Genomic DNA, 25126 nt, shown 5'->3' with positions numbered 1-25126 from the left:
TATAAAATCAGGACAAGCACTGGTGCAGCTCTCCAGGGTCCTGGTTGTCGCAGTGGTATTGCTTTCTTCTCGGGAAGAGTGATGCTATGTTTGGAGGCAAAGAAGGATAACTGCATCCAGGTATCACAAACATGCAACACAGTTCACACTCCAGGCCACCAGGGGGAGCTTCTGCTCCTATTTATTAGGACACTCCCTATATATATATATATATATATATATATATATATATATATATATAACTGGTAGTCTGTAGGGAAAGTGAGTTCAGTTCCTGGCAGAGCTCCCGAGAGGAGTTCTGTTAGTTTCAGACCAAGGTCTGAGGAGGATGGAAGGTTAAAGGAGCTGTGCATGCCCTCAGAGCTGCAGCTTCCAGAAAGAGACATTGAAAGGCAGAATTGTATTGCAGCCAGCGTGAAGTAAGTCAAAGCAAAGGAGAGGATACCAGAAGGGGACCAGCCCCGCTCAAGCTGTCTCCTTCTGAGGCGCAAAATCCCGGTAGCTGGAACACCGAGGGAGTAAGGACCTCTACGCCTTATTTCAGAGACCAGCAGGACAGCTAATTGGAGGTTACCTGTCCGCACCTACACCCAGGAGGCACGGTGACACCTACAGAGCCGGGTTATCTAAGAGACCCTGTAAACAGGCTCAAGTCACCAGTCATATGGGTATTGTCCTATCCTATATGGGGGACAGAGAGAGTGAATCATCGCATCTGTGAGGACCTTATGTGAAGCCATAGGCAGTAAGCGACAACACCACCGCAGCGCAAGGGAAGGCTACTGATTTCCCCCTGGATAAGGGCGCTCTGGACTTGCCTCCAAACCGGCCGGACTCTGAGTGCCCTGTGATCTGGTGCCCTGGACTGTGGATGCTGAAGTCTTCAGTAAAGCTAAAGAGACTGCAACCCTGTGTCCTCGTTCTTCACTGCGCCATTCATCATTCACCATCTACACACCGGGAAGCCCTGGGGATACACTTCACCTGTGGGAAGGTATACCATCTAGCTGCCATAACATCACCCGAGCGGACCCCTAAGCAGCGTCGGTCACCCTGACCGAATACCACAGGTGGCGTCATGAACATTTCCCCTTTAAAGACCTTTCCCTTTTACCCGGACGTCCCAGGGCCACGGACCGAGTCAGCCACCGTGACATCCCCCTGTGAACCGCAGGGCCCGGTACCGAGTACCCCACAGCCCTTGAGGGGCGATCCACTGGCAAAACTGAATCACCAGCCCTGCACGTTCCTGAAACTGCACTAGCCAAGTGACATTGCACTCAATGTCTGCGTGGGCCCCTCACTTGCTCTGTTCTGTCTATATGACCCACTCACTACATACAGGTTGCACAGTAGTGGGCGACTGATTCAGAGGAATGAAAGAGGAGAGAAGAGAGGGATGAGAGCGCATACACACTGACACTGTGGCTGGACTCCTGCAATGTACAGTGTCAGCCCTCGGCCTCCTGCAGTGTTATTGCGCAAACACAGCGCAAGTAGTTTAATTCAGGCAGCGTTCGTTCAGGGGAGGTGAGCGCTGTCACTTAAGCTAATGTGAAGCACGCAGCATGCTGAGGGGGGAATGGTGCAATGAGCCTTTGGCCACACTAGGGGTGCACTGAGGAGACTTTATTAATATATAAAATAAAACTAATTTCTTAAAAAGCTAAAGTAAAATCTATACTACAGAAATGATTTTTATAGTGGCCTATAGGGCTGAACAAGAAGAATAAATCGGTATAGACAGACACACAAAGTGTAGTAAAGCATGGTGCACTGTGCTTTATCCGGTCTGATAGAGCAGCCGCCGACAATACAGGAGCCTACCCCGGACTTATTAGGTCTGTGACGTTACTTAAGCAGACGTGGCCGCACACAATGTTCCGCGTGGGAGTGTGCAATCAGGGCCGGCTCCAGGTTTTTGAGGGCCGCGGGCGAAAGAGTCTCAGTGGGCCCCCCCCTTTAACACATGCCCCAATTCATGATCGCATATAAACACAGCCATGTAGTATATAACACTGCCCACGTAGTATATAGCAGCCCATGTAGTATATAGCAGCCCACGTAGCATATAGCAGCCCACGTATTATATAGCAGCGCAGCCCACATAGTATATAGCAGCGCCACTCACTCATGCACTGGTAGGACTAGGAGCTCCTCCTGAATCTGCCTCATAAGTTCAGCAGCACGGCAGCCAGCCAGGGGCGGAGATCAGAGCAGAGAACATGCTCTCTCCCCCCACAAACAATGTCACGCTGGCTGCCTTCTCTTAACCCCTATGTGTGCCTGCCTGGCTGCACTCACTGAGTGATAAGATGCTTATGTCAGAGCTGGCACATAGGGGTTAAGAGAACGCAGCCAGCAGTGACTTTGTAGGCGGAGAGAGCATGTTATCTCCTGCTCTGCTCTCCCAGCTGTATCTATCACAGCATGAGTGGGCCCCCCTCTCTCCCCAGGGCCCCGGCATTTGCCCGCTGTGCCGGGTGCTGACGCCGGCCCTGTGTGCAATACTGTGCTGCGGCCAACCCCAGACCAGCACGTGTTCACATGCTCTCATGCAGCAGACAGCCTATACGGCTGATTGGGGACCACCCTGGGGGGCATGTACCCCTCTAGCTCCAGCGCACTCCTGGGGATAGTCTACTTTGCCATTGTCCTGTGCAATTTTTAAATGATACCAATACAGCTATCTCATGACTAAAAATTCCTTGGTGATCCCAAGAGTATTGTGACTGTGATAATCAATTCGCAATAAGTCCAACCTTGTCTGATATTTTTCCGACTGGCCTGTTGAGCTCGCAGTGTGGCCCCATTCATTTGTATTGCATTGTGAAGTAGCAGCAACAGCCATTGGTCTTTGGCCCCAGCCGAAATTGACGCATAGCCCCAGCCTGAAAGTTATGAGTCCAGTGATTTATTGTCTTGTAGATGTACAGGGATAGGCTCAATGCTAGTCATAGTTCAGAAATTTGGTCATAAACTCTGAGGGCACGCATATTATATTTGCTGATTTTTCTGCATGTGTTAATATATATATATATTTGTTTTGTATTTTGCAGTGCTTCTCCTTTTTACCTGCATCAATTTGTCCAGAAGCCAAAAAATCGAGTACATAGCGAGGTCCTCAGATGTGACATTTCATTTTGGTCCCTGTGAACTCAACAGCGTATTTAAGCTCCAATATGGCGGTGTGACCGCCCACATCCCCTGTGATTCTAGCCCCCAGATACCACACAGGTGGGAGGACAGGAGAGACATCAATAAAACCACCGGATCCATCACCTTACACAATGTGACCAGGAGCGATGAAGGATACTATACACTGGTGCGTACTAACAGAAATGGAAAAAACGAAAAATTGTCAGGGGTGACAGTTCGGGTTTTGGGTAAGTGAGAATCAACAGATCACTATAACAAGTCTCTTCTCTTCTTACTGTGGGGAAACTGCTTTTACTCTGCAAGGCTGAACATATGGCTCATGAATACAGCAGACTCCTAACTAAGAGTCCCTTGTATTCTGTCTTCAACAAACAAAATAGATGTGTAATAGCTGGGGGCCTGACTGCTGGGAACTCCAATGATCATGAGAACAGGGGTCCAAAGTCTCCTACACGGCTGGAGCCTTAATGGAACAATGGTCACATATGCTTCATTAAGTGCCCATTGCTGATCTATAGGTTGTCTCATGACACATACATATGGCATAGTTCTGAAGAAATCTGCGTGTCCCAAAGGAATCCACATTGTAGACATTTATGGTAAATCGTTATTTGATTATTAGGGGCACAGTCTGGAGTCTGAGTTGATTATGGTACTTGGCCGGCGGTCTGAATACATTTTCTGGGCCCAGTCTGGGGTCCAAACTCTTTTTTTCTTTCCTTTTTTTGGGAGGGTGTGGGATGAGCCGGTGACCTAATTGATTTTTAGGGGCCTGGTCTTGGGTCTGAATTGATTTTGTGGCCCAGTCTGTGGACTTAATGAATTTTGTAGGACAGTCTTGGTCCACAGATGTGGAGGTATATCACAAGCAATGTGCAATCCTCTTCTTACTGCAAGTAGAAACATTTATTTTCCAGTAGATTCCTTTTAATAAGGAGGGTGCTAAATAAAGGACCTAATGGCTTTTCGGGGCTAATGCCTATTATGCCATTTTCTAGATCGGCATAGCATTGTGGGATATAGATATATGCCAGTACAATATGTTCATTATGCGAATATAACAAAAATCTAATTAGAAACTTTCTCCACCTATAGATCCTGTCTGGATCGCGGAACTGTACCATAATGACACAGAAAGAACCATATCCTTCACTGTGTTCCCTGTTGAAGACCCAGGGGCATTCAACTGGACAGTGAATGGAAGAGATTTGCTAGACCGACGCTGGCTGAGCCCTGATAACCGGACACTGACTATTCCATACAATTATACTCAAGACATCATGGTCTCTGTCTCTAATCTAGTCAGTTCAGATAGAAAATCTATTACTCCAATAAGGGGTAAGGCCTAGGTATAACTTCCATACGATAAAAGCATGAATATATTACTACAGGAAAGAAATATATCTGGGTACCGTGTTAGCCAGTAGATAGAAAAATATTTAGAATTGAGAGTCCTCAGTGGTTGATACCTTTTAATGGCTAACTGAAAAGATGGTAACAAATTGCAAGCTTTCGAGACTACACAGGTCTCTTCATCAGGCAAAGACTAAAACAAATTCTGAAGAATCACATATTTATGCACAACAGCATAGAAAAAAAAAGGGAAAAACCATGGATAAGACAGGTGACATGAAGCAGAATTACCATGGGTGATAAACAGGTATGTCCATAAATATTGGGCCAGTTCTTAGATAAGGATTGTTTTATTGGGGTCTTGTTCTGTTGTGATGACCTCACATGGTCTGAGGGGCAAGTTCCTCAGGAACAAGGATTTATGTCTTTTTACATCAACTAAGGAACTTGCCCCTCAGACCATGTGGGGTCATCACAACAGAATGCTGTTGTGCATAAATATGTGATTCTTCAGAATTTGTTTTAGTCTTTGCCTGATGAAGAGACCTGTGTAGTCTCGAAAGCTTGCAATTTGTTACCATCTTTTCAGTTAGCCATTAAATGGTATCAACCACTGAGGACTCTCAATTCTAAATATTTTTTAATATATTACTTTAATTTTTAAAGACCATCTTTTTTTCACTGCTCTACCAAGAGTATGTTTTAAATTTTCCTAACAAGCTTGACAGCACCACCTGATCAAGAAGGGATCCACCCATCAAGGACAAGAAACCTACAGAATAAAAGCACGGTGCTTCTCCCTTGCATCAGTTGTTTTCTTGTCCTTGACGGGGAACCTATACAAAGAGTGTCAGGTGCGGACCAAAGAAAAGGTCCTGCCCAGTGGCCTAGGAGGTCATGAGGTCTGCTGAGCCATTGTACGGGGTCTGTAAGCGCCGCAGGGGCTCCATTTGGGGCTTGGCTGGAGTGCAAGCGGAGGCAGCATCTCTGCGTGTCTGCTGGCTACCGTGTCGCCCTGGGTCTGTGCATGCACAGGGCGTACTGTAGTGGCATGCCCTGGTGACATTCGACACATCAGTCCTTCTGGGAGAGGTCTGGAGGAGGCAGCCATTGGGGTAGGAGGTGATGTTCAGGCTGGTCTGGCATTTAAATGCAGTTTAAGACTGCCGAAAGAGTGATGACTCTGGCATTCCTCCCCAGTTCTGTGGTACTGGCCCTTGGAGGTCGGGGAGGGACAATTAATCCTGGAAATGGAAATTCAGGAAGTGGTAAAAAAAAAATCAGTCCTTATAGAGGATCCAGTAGAAGAGGAAGGAGAGGGATTCCATTCTATTCTCCTCTTTTACTGATAAGCAAACCTGACACCTCCTACAGGACTGTTATCAGCCTGAAAAAAGCTAAACAAGTTCCTAAAAATCAGTCCTTTCAACATGGAAACTATAAAATCGACCATTAAGCTTTCCGGGCTGTTATATTATCATTCTAGTCTTACAGGATGCATATTATCATATTCTAATCCACACAGAAGATCAGAAGTTCCTAAGAATGGATCTAGCCAATGAGAGGATCAGGCATTTTCAGCTCAGGGCCCTTTCCTTTGGTTTATCAATGACTCCGTGAATTGTTACAAAAGGTATCAGAACACCCTTAACAAATCTGGGTTGGCTTTTCACCCTGAAAAAGTTGAGACTGGTTCCCTTGAGACTCCAAATCTTCCCAGTCACCTTTCAAGGGAAAAGATAGAAAAGGTGTCGAATCAGGTGTTGAAGGCAATAAAGAACTCCACCATGACCCTCAGGAAGGCCATGTCATTGCTATGGTCTCTGACTTTTCCTTGGTAACGGTTTCACAGTCAAGTCTCTCCATTGGAGGTTAAATACAGAAAATATATCAAAAGGTGTGTCGCTAGTCACTGCTCATGGCCAAGCCGTAATGATGGGTAGTCAAGTGGTCTGAGGTCAAAAGCCAGGAGGGTATGTCATAGACAAAGCGGTGAGACAAAGACGTAGTCCAAGGTCAGAATTCCAAGATGATAGCAGACCATGACAAAAAGGGCTAGGCAAACGGATGGTCAAGGCAAATCCAAGGTTGCAAAGTCAACACCATTGCACCCCCAACGTCGTGTCATGGGGAGCCAAAAGGTGACCAAACTAGCTTTGTTCTCAGTAGTTACTCTCATATACCAGTTATATAACACATCCGCCATCTGCACTATATGAAATGGGCTATGGCAGATGTCACTAAGGAGTTAAATTATTTAAGATAAGTCCATTTTCAAGTGTGTTGTTGTCCCCCTTGTTACTTCTCCTGGAAAAGTATTAATAATTTGACATCTGGGCATTACCATTCTCTGCCTCAAGCATAGTGTGCCAGTTTGTAGGGGCAATGTTAGTTTGTAAGGACAGACCCATATATGTAGGGCAGTGCCCTGGCACCCGTCTTCCCATTATACCATTTGTTTTACAGGCTTTTATTTCCTTATTGTTACACGTCTTTCTGTTTCTGCTTCATCTCTAGACCTTAATGGAACACACGGTCGTTGTGATCAAATAATGCGCCTGAATACAGCCAAAGTGATATGGGGTGAAAGTGAAGGCCATACTGGTAATGGCACGCCGATTCTCCCAAGAAACATCACTAACATATGTGTCCTGATCCCGTCAGGTAGGAATGTGATGCTTGTGATATTTCTGGTCTTTGGTGTTCACTTTACTGGGCTATACAAAATCTAGTCTGCACCTCCTGGTGAAACGTAAAAGTCAATAATTGGGAACAAGTAATAAGAAGGAGAATAATGACAGCGGCACTCACCAATCTTCGCACACAGGTTCCTTTATTATGAAAACTTCTTCATGGCTTGGGGGTGTGTAGATTTACATAAGAACGTGGCAGCCGAACGACGGGAACAAGTGTTCTTGTGAAGGCTCGTTTACAGATTATGTGACAGCGCCTTAGAGGGAGTCCGTCACCACCAAAATGCATTTTAAGTGGACAATACAGTGCTGTGGGGGACTTAGCCCCTATAACAAGCACACTAGCACTGCACCTATTACTGGTATGGTGCATGAGAAAATACCTTATAATTTGCATGCAAGTGACGGGGTTTTGGTGTACCCTTGGTGCATTTGGGGACCATTCCCTGCTTCTGATTTACTGAAACGAATGGAGCGATGGTGGCGCATGGGCACTACTATGGACCAGTAGTAGTGAATAGAGGAGTAGTCACACATTTTCACTACATATCCCATAGAAGTGAATGGAGTGGCGGTCGAGCATGCGGATTCAAAGAAAAAAAAACGAAATGAGTATAAGTTATGCATGAGCATTACTGCTCTTACAAAGCCATAGATGTGAATAGAGGGGTGGTCATGCATACGCACGACCAACCTCAATGAAGTGAATTTAACGGTGGTCCCACATGAGCGCTTCTACTCCCGTAGAAGTGAATGGACTAGTGTCCACACATGCAGTATTTTATTCACACTGGACCTTGTGACCCCTATTCTTGTGGCTATAGTGCTTAGTACATATTATGCCAACTATTGGAAGTATCACGTAAGGCCTCCATACACTATGTGACTGGGTAACAGGGCGGTGCACCTTGTATGTAGTTATTGCTCTGTGATGTGATTTCCTGTCCTGCAAATGCATCCGTATATTGGAAAGTGATGACTTCTCTTTATTTTACAGACAAGATGGATGATCCCCACTCCGGAGGTTACAGAAGTCGTCATCACTTTGCTTTGATTACCATACCAGTGGCCATAGTGTTTTCCATCATTCTTCTGGCAGTGCTGGTGAGTTATTATATTACTGTTATTATAAGATTCATATGTTAAAGATGTTGTTGACTACTTTATCATTGATGTCCTGTCCTTGGGATAGGTCATCAATATCTGCTTGGTCAAGATTAGACACCCGACACCCCCGCTGTTCTCGGACGCCATGCAGAAATGCTCATTTGCAGAAGACTGAGCAGTCAACGCCAACACCAAGAACTGCGGATCAGCGGGGGTGCTGCATGTCGGACCCCGACCAATCAGACATTGATGACCTACTCCAAGGACAGTTCATCAATGATAAAGTGAGGGCAATCTCTTTAAAATCATTGATCATGTGTGGTCCCAGAAAATCCAAAGAAGGAACCCTCTCCATTTAAGAGCCGTAGTGACCACATAAGACTGCGGTGAAAAAGAGGCTGCCAGAAAACATCCCACATCCGGTGACCAGGAAGAGACGAAAAATTCTCTGCCCGCTTGTGGACTGATCCAACAGATTTCTAAATTTACTTTTCTGACTTAACAGTCAATGGAACCATGTTATTTAATATCTTACTGCTGCGGACAATTTTTATTTGTTGCACTAAAGGGCTGTATTTTTGAGGAGCGACGAGTTGTAGTTTTGAAAGACACCCTTCACTTTATCATATAATGCACTGAAAAAATGTAAAAAAAAACAAAACAATTCTAAAAAAATTGGTTTGTGTTACCATTTTTTAAAATCCATAACCTACTTGTTTATTTTTCCATCTTTTGAGTTGCGTGAAGATTTGATTTTTTTATGTAGTTTTTATTTGTATCATTTTGCGGTACATATTGTTTGATCCTTTTTATTACATTTTTGGGGAAAGTTGCAGAGATGAAAAAACAAGAAATCTGGTGTCTTTGCAATAGTTGCTATACGAGGTTGAACAGTTTCATACTTTGCAGATTGGTTCTTTATGGATGTAGTGATGCAGGATATGTTTATTTTTTTAAATTTCTCTATTTTTTGTCTTGGGAAAAGGTGAGGTGTGAATCAAATCAGTTTGTTTTATTTTTTAATTATGTCATTTATTTTAAAGCTTTTTTCTATTACTTTCTGTTTATTTGTTTCATTCAGTCTTGAGTTTGTGATAGTTTAATTACATGTACTATAGACTGTACATAGTCAGGATCATAATCTAAGAATACAAAAGTGACGGCAATGGGGATCTTCAGTAGGCACGGAGCTGCCACGATACCCATTGGTTCTCCACGATCATGTCACAAAGGGGCGATGGGTGCCTAAGCGGGCTTCCTATTGGGATCACAACACTTAAATGCCACTGTCGGAAACTGACAGCAGCTTTTAAGTGGTTAAATGCCAGCAATCAGAGATAGAGCCAATTGCTGCTGTCAGAGATAGGTGTAAGCTGGTTTGGGCTGAAAAATACTGATGTAAAATACTGACCAAATACTGAACGTGTGAACGTGGCCTTAAAGAGATTATCCAGGATGTTTTTTGCTTTGTTATGTGCCTAAAAATTGATTTTTGACCGCTCCTGCCAGTGATTCAGCTGCTCCATGTCAATAAAGCATTTCTTCCTCTTCCAGGTTGCGCCATCATCAGGGGTGACTGCTGATTGGCAGTGGGCTTCTCGCAGTCAGGCAGTGGGAGAGAGGGCTGTCAATCAGTATGATGTCAGTAGTCACGCCCCGTCAACAGAGAAGGGCGGAAAAGAAGCTGTTGCTCTGTTAACGAGGCCTCAGCAGAGGCTGCAGAATTGCTGGCAGGAGCAGTCTCTGACCACTAAGAAATAGCATTTTGTAGTTACTTAATTGATTGGCGATCAACCATCAATCAAAAAGTGATGGAATATCCTAGCAATCACTTTATAAAACCCTTGAACATTCTCCTGTTTGACATTTATTTGGCATTTGTATTCTCTTTGCAGTGGAAGAAAAGTCCACAAATGGAAATTAGACTGCGAAATGATGACATGGATTGTAGTTTGAGATTAACTAAAAATGGTTCACTGGAGAAGATCAGTCACATTGACTTTGGACCCACAGTGTGATCGCTGGTGATGCAGCCACAGGGAGCTGTGAAGATCGATCACAGAGCACCCGGGTGTACATAGGGAGAGACCTGTCAATCGACTAAAGCAGTGTGGAAAGAACCAGGCCGAAATGAAGCTGGACTAGTCTCACCTCTCTTTAAAGGGAACCTGTCACCTACTTTTTCACATATAAGCTGCTGCCACCGCCATTAGGGACTTATCTACAGCATTCTGTAATGCTGTAGATAAGCCCCCCAATGTAACCTGAAAGATAAGAAAAAAAGGTTTTATTATGCTCACCTGGGGGGGGGAGGTCCGATGGGTGTCGCGGTCGGGATCAGGCGCCTCCCATCTTTATGCAATGACATCCTCTTCCTTACTTCATGCCGCGGCTCCTGCGCAGGCGTACCGATTTGCAGAGCAAAGTACTGCAGTGCGCAGGCCTCGGGAAAGGTCAAAAAGGCCCAGCGCCTGCGCACTGCAGTACCTTGCTCTGCCCTCATCAGGGCAGATAAAGTACGCCTGCGCAGGAGCCATGACAGAAGCAAGGATGAAGGACGACATTGCATGAAGATGGGAGGCGCCGGACCCGGACTGCGACACCCATCGGACAGGACTTCCCCGGACCGCCCCCAGGTGAGTATAATAAAACTTGTTTTTCTTATCGTTCAGGTTACATCGGGGGCTTGTCTACAGCATTACAGAATGCTGTAGATAAGCCCCTAAAGCCAGTGGCCGCAGCTTATATACGAAAAAGTAGGTGACAGATTAAAGTCCCTGAACGGCATTTCAAACTGCAATCGTGCAACAAGGCTCTGATTCAAGTCATGAAATTATGGAAATCACAGGATGGATAGACATGTTAATAATGTGCAAATAATGAAAAAATGGAAACAAATTTCATAACATCACGATTCATTCAGTTTGTAGTGTGAGCGCCACAGACAGAAATCGCCGCACTTACAGCCTTGGCTGCTCTCAATTAGGTTATTAATGGCCGTCTGAGGAATGTTCTGCTGCACTGAATGCATTTGGCCAAATCATCAAGATACGCTGCTGGCAGCTCCCTTTGCAAATGCCGACCAATGATGTCCCAGATGAGCTCGATGTAGGCCATGCCAGCACGTTTAGGACACGCAGGCTGCTCACAGTAGCACAAGCAACATTTGGACTGAGGTTGCATGGCTCCTGGTACACTTCGAAGAAATGGCCGTACCACCAGTCTGCATATCAGTAACATGTCTCCATCCTGTGATTTCCATTTTACACGACCTTGCCTTCTTGGTGTTGCAATTTCAATGTTGAAAAGTGTGTGTGCAATATAAATTATATATATTTTATTTTATTTTTTTTTTGGACAACCCCTTTAACCATTTTATAACCAGACTAGTTTTAGTTGTTGGGAAAGTATTCACACCCCTTTACATTTTTCACTCTTTGTTTCATTGCAGCCATTTGGTAAATTCCAAAAAGTTCATTTTTTTTTCTCATTAATGTACACTCTGCACCCCATTTTGACTGAAAAAAAACAGAAATGTAGAAATTTTTCAAATTTATTAAAAAGAAAAACTGAAATATCACAGGGTCATAAGTATTCAGACCCTTTGCTCAGACGCTCATATTTAAGTCACATGCCGTCCATTTCCATGTGAGCCTCCTTGAGATGGTTCTACTCCTTCATTAGAGTCCAGATGTGTTTAATTAAACTGATAGGACTTGATTTGGAAAGGTGCCACACCTGTCTACATAAGACCTCACAGCTCACAGTGAATGTCACACCAAATGAGAATCATGAGGTCAAAGGAACTGGCCAATGAGCTCAGAGACAGAATTGTGGCAAGGCACAGATCTGGTCAAGGTTACAAAATAATTTCTGCAGTACTCAAGGTTCCAAAGCACAGTGGCCTCCATAATCCTTAAATGGAAGAAGTTTGGGACCACCAGAAGTCTTCCTAGACCTGTCCGTCCAGCCAAACTGTGCAATCGAGGGATAAGAGCCTTGGTGAGAGAGGTAAAGAAGAACCCCAAGATCACTGTGGCTGAGCTCGACAGACGCAGTAGGGAGATGGAAGAAAGTTCCACAATGTCAACTATCACTGCAGCCCTACACCAATTGGGCCATTATGGCAGAGTGGCCCAGCGGAATCCTCTCCTCAGTGCAAGACATATGAAAGCCCACATAGAGTTTGCTAAAAAACAAGTGAAGAACTCCCAGACTATGAGAAATAAGATTCTCTGGTCGGATGAAACGAAGATAGACCTTTTTGGTGATAATTCTAAGTGGTATGTGTGGAGAAAAGCAGGCACTGCTCATCACCTACCCAATACAATTCCAAAAGTGAAACATGGTGGTAGCAGCATCATGCTATGGGGTTGTTTTCCAGCTGCAGGGACAGGACGACTGGTTGCCATTGAAGGAAACATGATTGCGGCCAAGTACAGAGATTTCCTGGATGAAAACCTCTTCCAGAGTTCTCTGGACCTCAGACTTGGCCGAAGGTTCACCTTCCAACAAGACAATGACCCTAAGCACACAGCTAAAATAACAAAGGAGTGTCTTCAGATCTTCAGAACAACTATGTGACCAGTCTTGATTGGCCCAGCCAGAGTCTTGACCTAAACCCAACTGAGCATCTCTGGAGAGACCTGAAAATGGCTGTCCACCAACGTTCACCATTCAGCCTGACGGAACTGGAGAGGATCTGAAAGGAAGAATGGCAGAGGATCCCCAAATCCAGGGGTGAAAAACTTGTTGCTTCATTTCCAAGAAGACTTATGGCTGTACTAGCTCAAAAGGGGCTTCTACTCACTGAGCAAAGGTTCTGAATACTTATGACCATGTGATATTTCAGTATTTCTTTTTTAATACATTTTCAAAAATTTCTACATTTTTGTTTTTTTTCAGTCAAGATGGGGTGCAAAGTGTACATTAATGAGAACAAAATAAACTTTTTTGAATTTACCAAATGGCTGCAATGAAACAAAGAGTGAAACATTTAAAGGGTCTGAATACTTTCGGTGCCCACTGCATATATTTGAGAACTTTATTTACTTTTTTTATTTTTAGACCTCAGGGGACTTGAACCTGTGATGTTTTATTGCTTCTTTTATATGCTGCAATACCATAGCATTGAGGAATATAGCTAACATTATAGTCTCTATGAAGCCAAGCCTGTAGTCGAGCTTCACAGCAGTATGAACAAGGCAGTCATGTGGGCACTTAGCAGGCATATGGCTGAATGACAACCCATGAGAACCCCTCGATTGTGTCATGGGGTAGGGGTAAGGTATGGACGCACTGAACAATGTGCACCTATGGACCACATACCTTACAGAGTAAACGTCATTTTATTATTTATATCATAAATCAATATTACACATGAAAATAAGCAACTTTATAATACATCTTTTCAGAGAAATCTGCTTTTTTCTCCTCCTGGACAGATCTTTCACTCTCAATTAAAGGGTATACTTTGCACACAGACTTTCCGATTATTGAAATAGGAGATGATGGTTAGTGCTCATAAAGTTCTATGGAGAGAGAAGGGAGGAGCAAGAGGTAGACACAGACATTCTGCTACCGGTTTTCTTGAAAGGAGAGTTACACAAAAAGAAAATTTTACACATAACTGTCATTTCAGGAGAACGTATTGAAGAATGTTTGTGTCTGTCATTAGCTCCTCACTCCTCCATGGAACTTTATGAGCACCAATTGTCATCTTCTATCTCAGTAATGGAAAAATCTGTATTCACTGAAGAGGGTGTACCTGTGAATTGGGAATGAATGTTCAGTTCATGTATTCCACCTCTTTTCTAGGACTACCACACAATATATCAAAAGGCTATATCACATTTTGCTTGCTTTCACTTATTTCACCAATAAATTGATTTCAATCTATTGCTGTATATTATTGTGGTATTTGTCTCACACGTCTTCCATAAAAGAATAATAAATATACATATTTAGTATCACCATATTTGTGACAAACAAAACTGTAAAACTACGACGCTATTTAACCTTCCCTGTAGGTCTCATCTTGTTGCTTGTGTGAACATAAAATATCTTAAAACTAATCTTTTATTACTAAAGTCTAAAAACACAAATTCCCAGTGTAAAAAACAATGTTAAAAGAGGGGATGCAAAATTGCACTTTCAATTAGATTGAACCATACAAAGCCTGATATAAGTAGTCGCTTCTATATTGGTATACACATACTTATACACAATGTACAGTAAACCATAAACAGATAGATATATATGACTGTAAATCCCTAACTAATTGCCTAAACTGATTCTTCCTAACCACGGAGGTTGGCACTCTATAGGATAACGAGATGTGGCACCCCCCATCATCGGCGGTCGGCTGTCGCATGATGCATCTGTAGCCTCTTCATCATAAGCCAGCAATTCTGGCTGCGTCCAAGACTTGGAAGTCATTTCACATCATAAGGTCACAGCGGACATCATGACGTCACTTAGTCGTGACTTTACAAAGGGCAGCAATCTCCAAGGCCTGGACGCAGCCGGAAGTACTGACCTATAGTGAAAATGTCAAAGATGCAGAGCGCTACGGCGGAGAGAAGAGAACAAGATGGCAGAAAGTGAGCAGTGGTGTAACGCCGCTGGGTTAATACCTTATTCAGGGATACTGTAGACTGTTACCTGTATGGACGCTGCTCAGTTCCCTGTCACCGCTGCGAAGCTGTACATGTGCTGTGATGTCTTTGCTCTGCTGCATGGCCAATCGCACATGCTGTCCCTGGCTGTCGCTGGTGAAGCTAGCCACGGCTTGCAAGGTCCTCTGCAGTTGGTGCATGACTTTCCACGTGTGTGCAGGCTAGCAGTCGCTGCCAGGTGCCCTAAGCCACAGTTCCTGATCTTAGGGTGCGCGCGGCCACACCTACCCTGCTTTTATTAGGGTTTGAGTGTGCACCTGTGTTGCTTCCTCAGCCTATTGCTGAGGAACAGCTCCTATATAAACTCCCTCTTTCCTATTGGGCGTTGCCAGAGCATTGCATTGTGTTTCTGTGTCTTGCCTTGTGAGGTATCCAGCTTCCGTTCTGTCTGCCGTATGTTCTGGGAGAGCTGATACCTGTCTACCGCCTGCTCTGGGGGCAGAATACCCAGATCCGTTAGTATCTTGTTTTGTCCGCCTGTTCTGGGGGCAGAGTACCCAGATCCCGACTGCTCTGGGGGCAGAATACCCAGATCCGTTAGTATCTTGTTTTGTTCGCCTGTTCTGGGGGCAGAGTACCCAGATCCGCCTTTCCTGGAGGCTGTATATCCAGATCCGTCTGTGTCTTGTTTACCTGCCTGTTCTGGGGGGCAGAGTACCCAGATCCGCCTTTCCAGGAGGCTGTACATCCAGATCCGTTTGTGTCTTGTTTACCCGCCTGTTCTGGGGGCAGAGTACCGAGACCCGCCTATCCTGGAGGCTGCATATCCAGTACCTGTTCATGTCTGAACTGTGTCCCTTGTGCTATGTTCCTGAAGTCCTTTTGTGTCTGACACCCCGCACCCAGTGACTGAACTTTCCGGGCTCATCTTTTAAAGATGGAGTTCGGTGTTCTTGCTGAGCTCTTACTATTCTGTGCTCAGCCTTCCATGCGGTGCTAACCCCGCCTGCCCCAGTTCCAGTCCGGCGGTGCTTGCACCATCACGCTTGAGTTCCTTCCTAGGTCCGATGCCCGGAGCCTGACGGCCGTAGCTAGGAGCCTGATGACCTCCGCTACCTGGTCCTGTGCCATCCATGTCCCAGCCGATGACCTGGGCTGCCATGCCAGTGTCCCAGATGTCTTTCCGGTATTCCTGATGTCCAGCCTGTGTCTATTGTCCTTCCGGTGTCCAATGCCCTGCTCCTCTGGGCTGCCACGCCAGTGTCCCAGCCGATGACCTGGGTTGCCACGCCAATGTCCCAGATGTCTATCCGGTATTCCTGTTTCCGATGTCCTGAATCCCTGGGCTGCCAAGCCAGTGTCCCAGCCGATGACCTGGGCTGCCACGCCAGTGTCCCAGATGTCCTGCCTGTCTCCGATGTCCTGCCGATGTCCTGCCTGTGTCCGATGTCCTGCCTGTGTCCGATGTCCTGATGTCCTGACTGTGTCCGATGTCCTGCCTGTGTCCGATGTCCTGATGTCCTGCCTGTGACCCAATGTTCCACCGCTTCCTTGGGGTCCACCCTGTGATGATGTCTGTCCTGGGTCTGTGTCTGATGTTCTCCTGTTGTGCCTGTGCTGTTCCTGTGGCCTGAGAGAGAGGCCGTCCTAGTAAGCCCGTGCCAGATGACCCTGGACTGCATCAACCCGTAATGACCCTTGCCATCAACAGAAGTCCGTCTGAGGTCGGTGTCTGATGTTCTCCTGCTGAGCCTGTGCTGCGCCTGAGGCCTGAGAGAGAGGCCGTCCTAGCACGCCCTTGCCAGATAACCCAGGACTTCATCAACCCGTGATGTCCTCCTGCCTTCGTCCGACGTCTGAGACGTGTACCCTTCCTAGACGTGTGGAATCGGGATCCTGACATCATTATGTTCTGTTATGTACTGTGCTATCATTTAAGTAAACTTTGTTTCTTCATACCTGAAGTTGTGCGGTGTAGTCTAGTTCTGCTTATCGTCATCTTGTTCACATGCTCAGCTGCCACAGACCCTGCTCACTGCCCTTCCCTAGTCTGGGTAGGTCCAGGTAACTCTATGTGGTCCACTGGGTCCACATTGCGTTCCTTTTTGGGACGCTCGCCCCACGTCGCTATGTCTGGCGACGTGGAGGAGTCGGCTTGGCCATGTCTGCGGTCGCAGCCGTAACAAGTGGTAAGCGAAGAGGTGAGTGTTACTTGATTTTGTTGAGCATACAGTACAGACCAAAAGTTTGGACACACCTCACCTTATCAAGAGAATGCCAAGAGTGTGCAAAGCAATCATCAAAGCAAAAGGTGGCTACTTTGAAGAACCTAGAATATAAGACATAATTTCGGTTGTTTCACACTTTTTTGTTAAGTATAGAATTCCACATGTGTTAATTTATAGTTTTGATGCCTTCACTGTGAATGTGCAATTTTCATAGTAGTCAAAATACAGAAAAATCTTTAAATGAGAAGGTGTGTCCAAACTTTTGATCTGTACTGTGTACCTGAGAGAAGTGGACAGAGCACAGCTGAGACAATTCAAGTAGGAAAGCTCCAAGAGCTTCAACTGAACAGAGTGCCCTTGCACTGCCAGTTTGGAAAAAAAACCTGCACTGTTTAATAAGATGGTGAAGTACTTCTAACCAGTGCAGGAGTTCGTGAAAGCAGGTGCTTCTAACCCCTCTCTGTCCTAGTAGCCCCGTGACACAAAGTCTGCACTCAAAAACGTCACTCCTTTCTTTTGGAGCTCGGCAGCCCAAACAGTAGTTTTCCACCACATTCGGGGCATCAGTGCAGTCAGGAGAAGTTGCACAGCAAATTTTAACCCCTTTACCCCCAAGGGTGTAATATAAATAAAATTATTATTATTATTATTATTATTATTATTAAGGGTGGTTTGCACGTTAATGACAGGGCCAATTTTTACAATTCTGACCACTGTCCCTTTATGAGGTTATAACTCTGGAACGCTTCAACGGATCCCGGTGATTCTGACTTTGTTTTCTCGTGACATATTGTACTTCATGATAGTGGTAAAATTTCTTTGATATTACCTGCGTTTATTTGGGGGAAAAAAACAAATTTTCCAACTTTGAATTTTTATGCAATTAAATCACACAGATATGTCACACAAAATACTTAATAAGTAACATTTCCCACATGTCTACTTTACATCAGCACAATTTTGGAACCAACATTTTTTTTGTTAGGGAGTTATAAGGGTTAAAAGTTGACCAGCAATTTCTCATTTTTACAACACCATTTTTTTTAGGGACCACATCTCATTTTAAGTCATTTTGAGGGGTGTATATGATAGAAAATAACCAAGTGTGACACCATTCTAAAAACTGCACCCCTCAAGTTGCTCAAAACCACATTCAAGAAGTTTATTAACCCTTCAGGTGTTTCACAGGAATTTTTGGAATGTTTAAATAAAAATGAACATTTAACTTTTTTCACAAAAAATTTACTTCAGCTCCAATTTGTTTTATTTTACCAAGGGTAACAGGAGAACATGGACCCCAAAAGTTGTTATACAATATGTCCTGAGTACGCCGATACCCCATATGTGGGGGTAAACCACTGTTTGGGTGCATGGCAGAGCTCGGAATCGAAGGAGCGCCATTTGACTTTTCAATGCAAAACTGACTGGATTTGAGATGGGACGCCATGTTGCGTTTGGAGAGTCACTGATGTGCCTAAACATTGAAACCTCCCACAAGTGACACCATTTTGGAAAGTAGACCCCCTAAGGAACTTATATAGATGTGTGGTGAGCACTTTGACCCATTAAGTGATTCACAGAAGTTTATAATGCAGAGCCGTAAAAATAAAAAATCATATTTTTTCACAAAAATGATCTTTTTGCCCCCAATTTTATATTTCCCCACAGTGTACACAGTTTATAACGCAGAGCCGTGAAAATAAAACATTTTTTTTTCCACAAAAATTATTTTTTAGCCCCCAGTTTTGTATTTTTCCAAGGGTAACAGTTGAAATTGGACCCCAAAAGTTGTTGTCCAATTTGTCCTGAGTACGCTGATACCCCATATGTGGGGGGGAACCACCGTTTGGGCGCATGGGAGGGCTCAGAAGGGAAGGAGCGTCATTTGGAATGCAGACTTAGATGGATTGGTCTGCAGGCATCACATTGCATTTGCAGAGCCCCTAATGTACCTAAACAGTAGAAACCCCCCCACAAGTGACCCCATATTGGAAACTAGACCGCTCCAAGGAACTTATCTAGATGTGTTGTGAGAACTTTGAACCCCCAAGTGTTTCACTACAGTTTATAATGCAGAGCCGTGAAAATAAAAAATCTTTTTTTTCCACAAAAATTATTTTTTAGCCCCCAGTTTGTATTTTCCCAAGGGTAACAGGATAAATTGGACCCCAAAAGTTGTTGTCCAATGTGTTCTGAATACGCTGATACCCCATATGTTGGGGTAAACTTCTGTTTGGGCGCACGGGAGAGCTCGGGAGGGAAGGAGCACTATTTTACTTTTTCAACGCAGAATTGGCTGGAATTGAGATCGGACGCCATGTCGCTTTTGGAGAGCCCCTGATGTGCCTAAACAGTGGAAACCCCCCAATTATAACTGAAACCCTAATTCAAACACACCCCTAACCCTAATCCCAATGGTAACCCTAACCACACCTCTAACCCAGACACACCCCTAACCCTAATCCCAACCCTATTCCCAACTGTAAATGTAATCCAAACCCTAACCCTAACTTTAGCCCCAACCCTAACCCTATCTTTAGCCCCAACCCTTACTGTAGCCTTAACCCTAGCCTTAACTCTAGCCCCAACCCTAGCCCTAACCCTAGCCCTAACCCAAACCCTAACCCTAGCCCTAATGGGAAAATGGAAATAAATACATTTTTTTTTACTTTTTAATTTTTCCCTAACTAAGGGGGTGATGAAGGGGGGTTTGATTTACTTTTATAGTTGTTTTTTAGCGGATTTTTATGATTGGCAGCCGTCACACACTGAAAGACGCTTTTTATTGCAAAAAATATTTTTTGCGTTACCACATTTTGAGAGCTATAATTTTTCCATATTTTGGTCCACAGAGTCATGTGAGGTCTTGACGAGTTGACGTTTTTATTGGTAACATTTTCGGGCATGTGACATTTTTTTATCGCTTTTTATTCCGATTTTTGTGAGGCAGAATGACGAAAAACCAGCTATTCATGAATTTCTTTTGGGGGAGGCGTTTATACCGTTCCGCGTTTGGTAAAATTGATAAAGCAGTTTTATTCTTTGGGTCAGTACAATTACAGCAATACCTCATTTATATCATTTTTTTATGTTTTGGCGCTTTTATACGATAAAAACTATTTTATAGAAAAAATAATTATTTTTGCATCGCTTTATTCTGAGGACTATAACTTTTTTAATTTTTATTTGATGATGCTGTGTAGTGGCTTGTTTTTTGCGGGACAAGATGACGTTTTCAGTGGTACCATGGTTATTTATATCCGTCTTTTTGATCGCGTGTTATTCCACTTTTTGTTTGGCGGTATAATAAAGCGTTGTTTTTTTGCCTCGTTTTTTTTTTTTTACGGTGTTCACTGAAGGGGTTAACTAGTGGGACAGTTTTATAGGTCGGGTCGTTACGGACGTGGCGATACTAAATATGTGTACTTTTATTGTTTTTTTTTATTTAGATAAAGAAATGTATTTATAAGAACAATATATATATATTTTTTTGGGGGGGGGATTTTTTTTTTTTACACATGTGAATATTTTTTTTTTACACTATAACATTGCCCCGGGAAGGGGGGGGGGGGGGGGGTGTCCGTAACCGCTCCTGGCACATAGTGCCGGATGTCAGCTGCGAGTCAGCTGACACCCTGCTGCAATCGGCCGATCGCATATGACGTACTATCCCGTCAGTGGTCATACGGGCCCACCTCACCTCGACGGGATAGTACGTCTAATGTCAGAAAAGGGTTAAGGTCAATTTTCTCCTATTACCCTTGAAAAAATAAAAAATTTTGGTAAAAAGCCAGATTTTATGGGAAGAATATATTTTTTTAATTTTCACGGCTCAACGTTATAAAATTCTGTAAAGCACCTGGGAGTTCAAGGTGCTCAACATACTTCAATATAAATTCCTTAATGGGTATGTTTTTTTTGAAAATGGAGTCACTTGTGGGGGTTTCTACTGTTTTGGTACCTCAAGGGCTCTGCAAAGGTGACATGGCGCCTGCAAACAATTCTATTAAAGTCTGATCTCCAAAACATCACTCCTTCCTTTTGGAGTTTGGCAGCATGCCAAATAGTAATTTTCAACCACATATGGGGTATCAGCATACTCAAAAGAAATTACACAGGAACATTTGGGGTTCCATTTTCTTTTGTTACCCTTGTGGAAATAAAGAAACCGGGGCTAAAACAACATTTTTGTGGGAAAACATTTGATTCCTTAGTTTCACGGCTCAACGCCATAATATTCTGTGAAGGACCTTTGGGTTCAAGGTGCTCATGACACCTCTAGATAAATTCCTTGAGGGCTGTAGTTTCCAAAATGGGGTCACTGTTCCACAGTTTATGCACATCAGGAGTTCTGCAAATGTGACATGGCATTTGTTATCCATTTCAGACAATTTTGCTTTTCAAAAATCAAATGATGCTCCTTCCATTCCGAGCCCTGCCGTGTGCTCGAACAGTAGTTTTCCACCAAAAAAGGTATCTGCATACTCAGAAAAAAATTGCACAAGAGATTTTGGCATCTACTTTTCCTGTCAACCTTGTGAAAATGAAACATTTGGAGCTAAAGCAACTTTTTTTGTGGGAAAAAATCTTAATTTTCATTTTTTCTTCCACATTGCTTTAATTCCTGTGAAGTACCTAAAGGGTTAATAAACTTCTTGAATGTGGTTTTGAGTACTTTGAGGGGTGCAGTTTTTGAAATGTTGTGACTTTTGAGCATTTTCTGTTACATAGGCTCCTCAAAGCCACTTCATATGTAATGTGGTCCGTAAAAAAAATGGTTTTGCAAATTTTGTTTAAAAATGAGAAATTGCTGATAAACTTTTAACCCTTCTAACTTCGTAACAAAGAAAGTATGTTTCAAAAATGATGTAGACATGTGGTAAATGTTATTTATTAACTATTTTGGGTTGGATAACTCCTGTTTAAGGACATAAAATTTAAAAGATTGAGAATTGCAAAATTTTCACATTTTTTGACTATTTTTTGATATTTTATTAAATAACCACAAAAAATATTGACCAAATGTTACCACTAATATGAATCACAACATGTCACGAAAGCACATTCTCAGAATCACTGGACTATGTTGAAGGGTTCCAGAGTTATTACCTCAAAGTGACGCTGGTCAGAATTGAAATAATTGACCTGGTCAGGAAGGTGAAAACAGGCTTTGGGGGGAAAGGGGTTAATATTGCCACTTTCTGACGCACCAATGCGTTCGCTACTTCCCTGGCTACACCTACTTGCTCCGGCCATTAATAGGTTGTCCGAGGACACCTGTAGGGATGATATTCTTTTCATAATTGCCTTAGAGTTATACCTCAACCACCTTCTCTGAAACTCTTGATCAGCCTCCTTTGCCTCCAATTGACACCAAGGAGCAGCTCCAGTGTCATAGTGAATGGCTGATACTGTCAGATACACTCTGTATTTTGTCTTGAAAATGACATGCACAGAAACATGGTCAGACGGGCACAGAAACATGGTCTGCTACATTTCTGAGTCCATCTCAATAGATGGACAATTTGGACAATAAACCATAATGTTTATATTACCCCTTCACCACCTTGCGATTTTCCATTTTTGCGCTTTCGTTTTTGTTCTGCTTTTTCCCAGTCATATCTTTTTTTCATTTTTCCATCATCAAAGCCTTGTCATGGCTTTTTTTGTGGGAGAAGTTGTACTTTTGAATTACACCATTGATTTTACCATATAGTGTGCTGGAAAACGGGAAAAAAATCCAAGCGCGGTGAAATTGCAAAAAGTGCTATTCCACAATTTTTTTTACTTACCATGTTCACTAAATGCGAAAACTGACGTACGCATGTACTGACATGTGTCAATCAGTGCTCTGCCTTGGCCTGACACATGACAGTACACATTACTGACTATCATGGCTTTTTTCTGCACCAACCGTGCCCATGGCGGTACCCTTTTTCTGGTGATAAATATTAATTAGAAAGAAACAAATTAGTTGTGAAGAATTATATGATGAGTACCCCTAGTGTTTAAAAAAGTTTGAAAGTTTGAAACTACAGTTTCTTTATGGATTGTCACCCAACTTTCCAATTTTTCTGCATATGCTTGCTACACAGGGGGCTGGCTGACTGTTAACGTCTAACCAAAAGTAATATTTTAAGTAGAGTTATGAGTCTTGGGAGATAAACTGATTAGAACTGAATGTAGTGTGGGTATTATTTGTGAATATCTTCATGTCCAAATGCATAAGAGACAAACATGACCCAGCGGGAGAGGGTTCTTCATTAAAAATTCCAACGTTTATTGATCCAAAATTAAAAATCTTTTAACGAGGTATACCACAAAAATAATTTCTGGCTAGCACAGAAGAACCCTCTCCCGCTGGATTACGTTTGGCTCTTATGCATTTGGACTCATAGTAACATAGTAACATAGTTAGTAAGACCGAAAAAAGACATTTGTCCATCCAGTTCAGCCTATATTCCATCATAATAAATAAATACCCAGATCTACGTCCTTCTACAGAACCTAATAATTGTATGATACAATATTGTTCTGCTCCAGGAAGACATCCAGGCCTCTCTTGAACCCCTCGACTGAGTTCGCCATCACCACCTCCTCAGGCAAGCAATTCCAGATTCTCACTGCCCTAACAGTAAAGAATCCTCTTCTATGTTGGTGGAAAAACCTTCTCTCCTCCAGACGCAAAGAATGCCCCCTTGTGCCCGTCACCTTCCTTGGTATAAACAGATCCTCAGCGAGATATTTGTATTGTCCCCTTATATACTTATACATGGTTATTAGATCGCCCCTCAGTCGTCTTTTTTCTAGACTAAATAATCCTAATTTCGCTAATCTATCTGGGTATTGTAGTTCTCCCATCCCCTTTATTAATTTTGTTGCCCTCTTTTGTACTCTCTCTAGTTCCATTATATCCTTCCTGAGCACCGGTGCCCAAAACTGGACACAGTACTCCATGTGCGGTCTAACTAGGGATTTGTACAGAGGCAGTATAATGCTCTCATCATGTGTATCCAGACCTCTTTTAATGCACCCCATGATCCTGTTTGCCTTGGCAGCTGCTGCCTGGCACTGGCTGCTCCAGGTAAGTTTATCATTAACTAGGATCCCCAAGTCCTTCTCCCTGTCAGAGACTCGTTGCTCAGACTTTTTCCGTGTGGGAATGGATGTGGAATAGCCCTGAAACAGGTGAGCTGAGTGTCCCCTATTGTTGTATCTTTGTGTCCTTACAAATTCATATACATTTTTCATACCATCTCCAATTGTTATTGTCTTAGGACCTCAAAATTGGTGACTAATGCAGATTAAATGGCAATTTATGGCATTATTTTAGATTTTAGGTTCCTTATTACTACCTGTTTTGGTACATTAGATTCAATATTTAAAGTAATGTGTCAAAAAATTAATGAACAATTGAAAACATGTAAGGTATTAAGGTTTTAATTTTATTAAAGTACATAAAATGTTTTTAATGGTATATAAAGAATGACTAAAAATGTTTTGCTATTTTCCACTTTTAAACACTAGGGGGAGCAGCTGCTGAAAATTGCCACAAAAATTTGGTATACTGCTAGCTGACACTAGGAAAGCAGTAACTGCTCGTGTGTGTGTGTGTGTGTGTGTGTGTGTGTGTGTGTGTGTGTGTGTGTGTGTGTGTGTGTGCGTGTGTGCGCGTGTGTGTGTGATGTCTCCTGCCCTCTTTCCATTTTGGACTTTGCAAAAGGAGGCATAGTGTTGATGACTTTAAAATGATTCTAATGTGGACAGTGTCACCGAGGACGGCAGGCTGCACCGATTGCATGATAGGAATATTGGCTTGTATCACATGATAGTATTAGATACACAGGTCAGCAGACTCTGTCACGCATGGCTGAGTTAGATACACGGAACGGCTCAACGCATGATTGGTTTAGATACACAGCTCATCAGACTGCATCACACATGAAGGACTTAGATACACAGTTCAGTG

General features: G+C 43.3%; 1 protein-coding gene across 1 annotated transcript in view; it reads left to right on the top strand.

Moving 5' to 3' along the window:
* The window catches only part of LOC138674632 (uncharacterized), an 82645-nt gene extending 72129 nt beyond the window's left edge, over positions 1-10516 (top strand). The window contains exons 4-8 of the mRNA XM_069762448.1: positions 3060-3386; positions 4255-4497; positions 7030-7176; positions 8203-8309; positions 10208-10516. Of these exons, the coding sequence (XP_069618549.1) occupies positions 3060-3386; positions 4255-4497; positions 7030-7176; positions 8203-8309; positions 10208-10330 (947 nt within the window). The 3' untranslated portion in view covers positions 10331-10516. The remainder of the gene's footprint in view (positions 1-3059; positions 3387-4254; positions 4498-7029; positions 7177-8202; positions 8310-10207) is intronic.
* Positions 10517-25126: the final 14610 nt, after the last annotated feature.

The sequence above is a fragment of the Ranitomeya imitator genome, chromosome 4, assembly GCF_032444005.1.
Source record: "Ranitomeya imitator isolate aRanImi1 chromosome 4, aRanImi1.pri, whole genome shotgun sequence".
Taxonomy (NCBI): Eukaryota; Metazoa; Chordata; class Amphibia; order Anura; family Dendrobatidae; genus Ranitomeya; species Ranitomeya imitator.
Note: the sequence above shows the minus strand (reverse complement) of the source record. Positions and strands in the feature narration are given on the sequence as shown.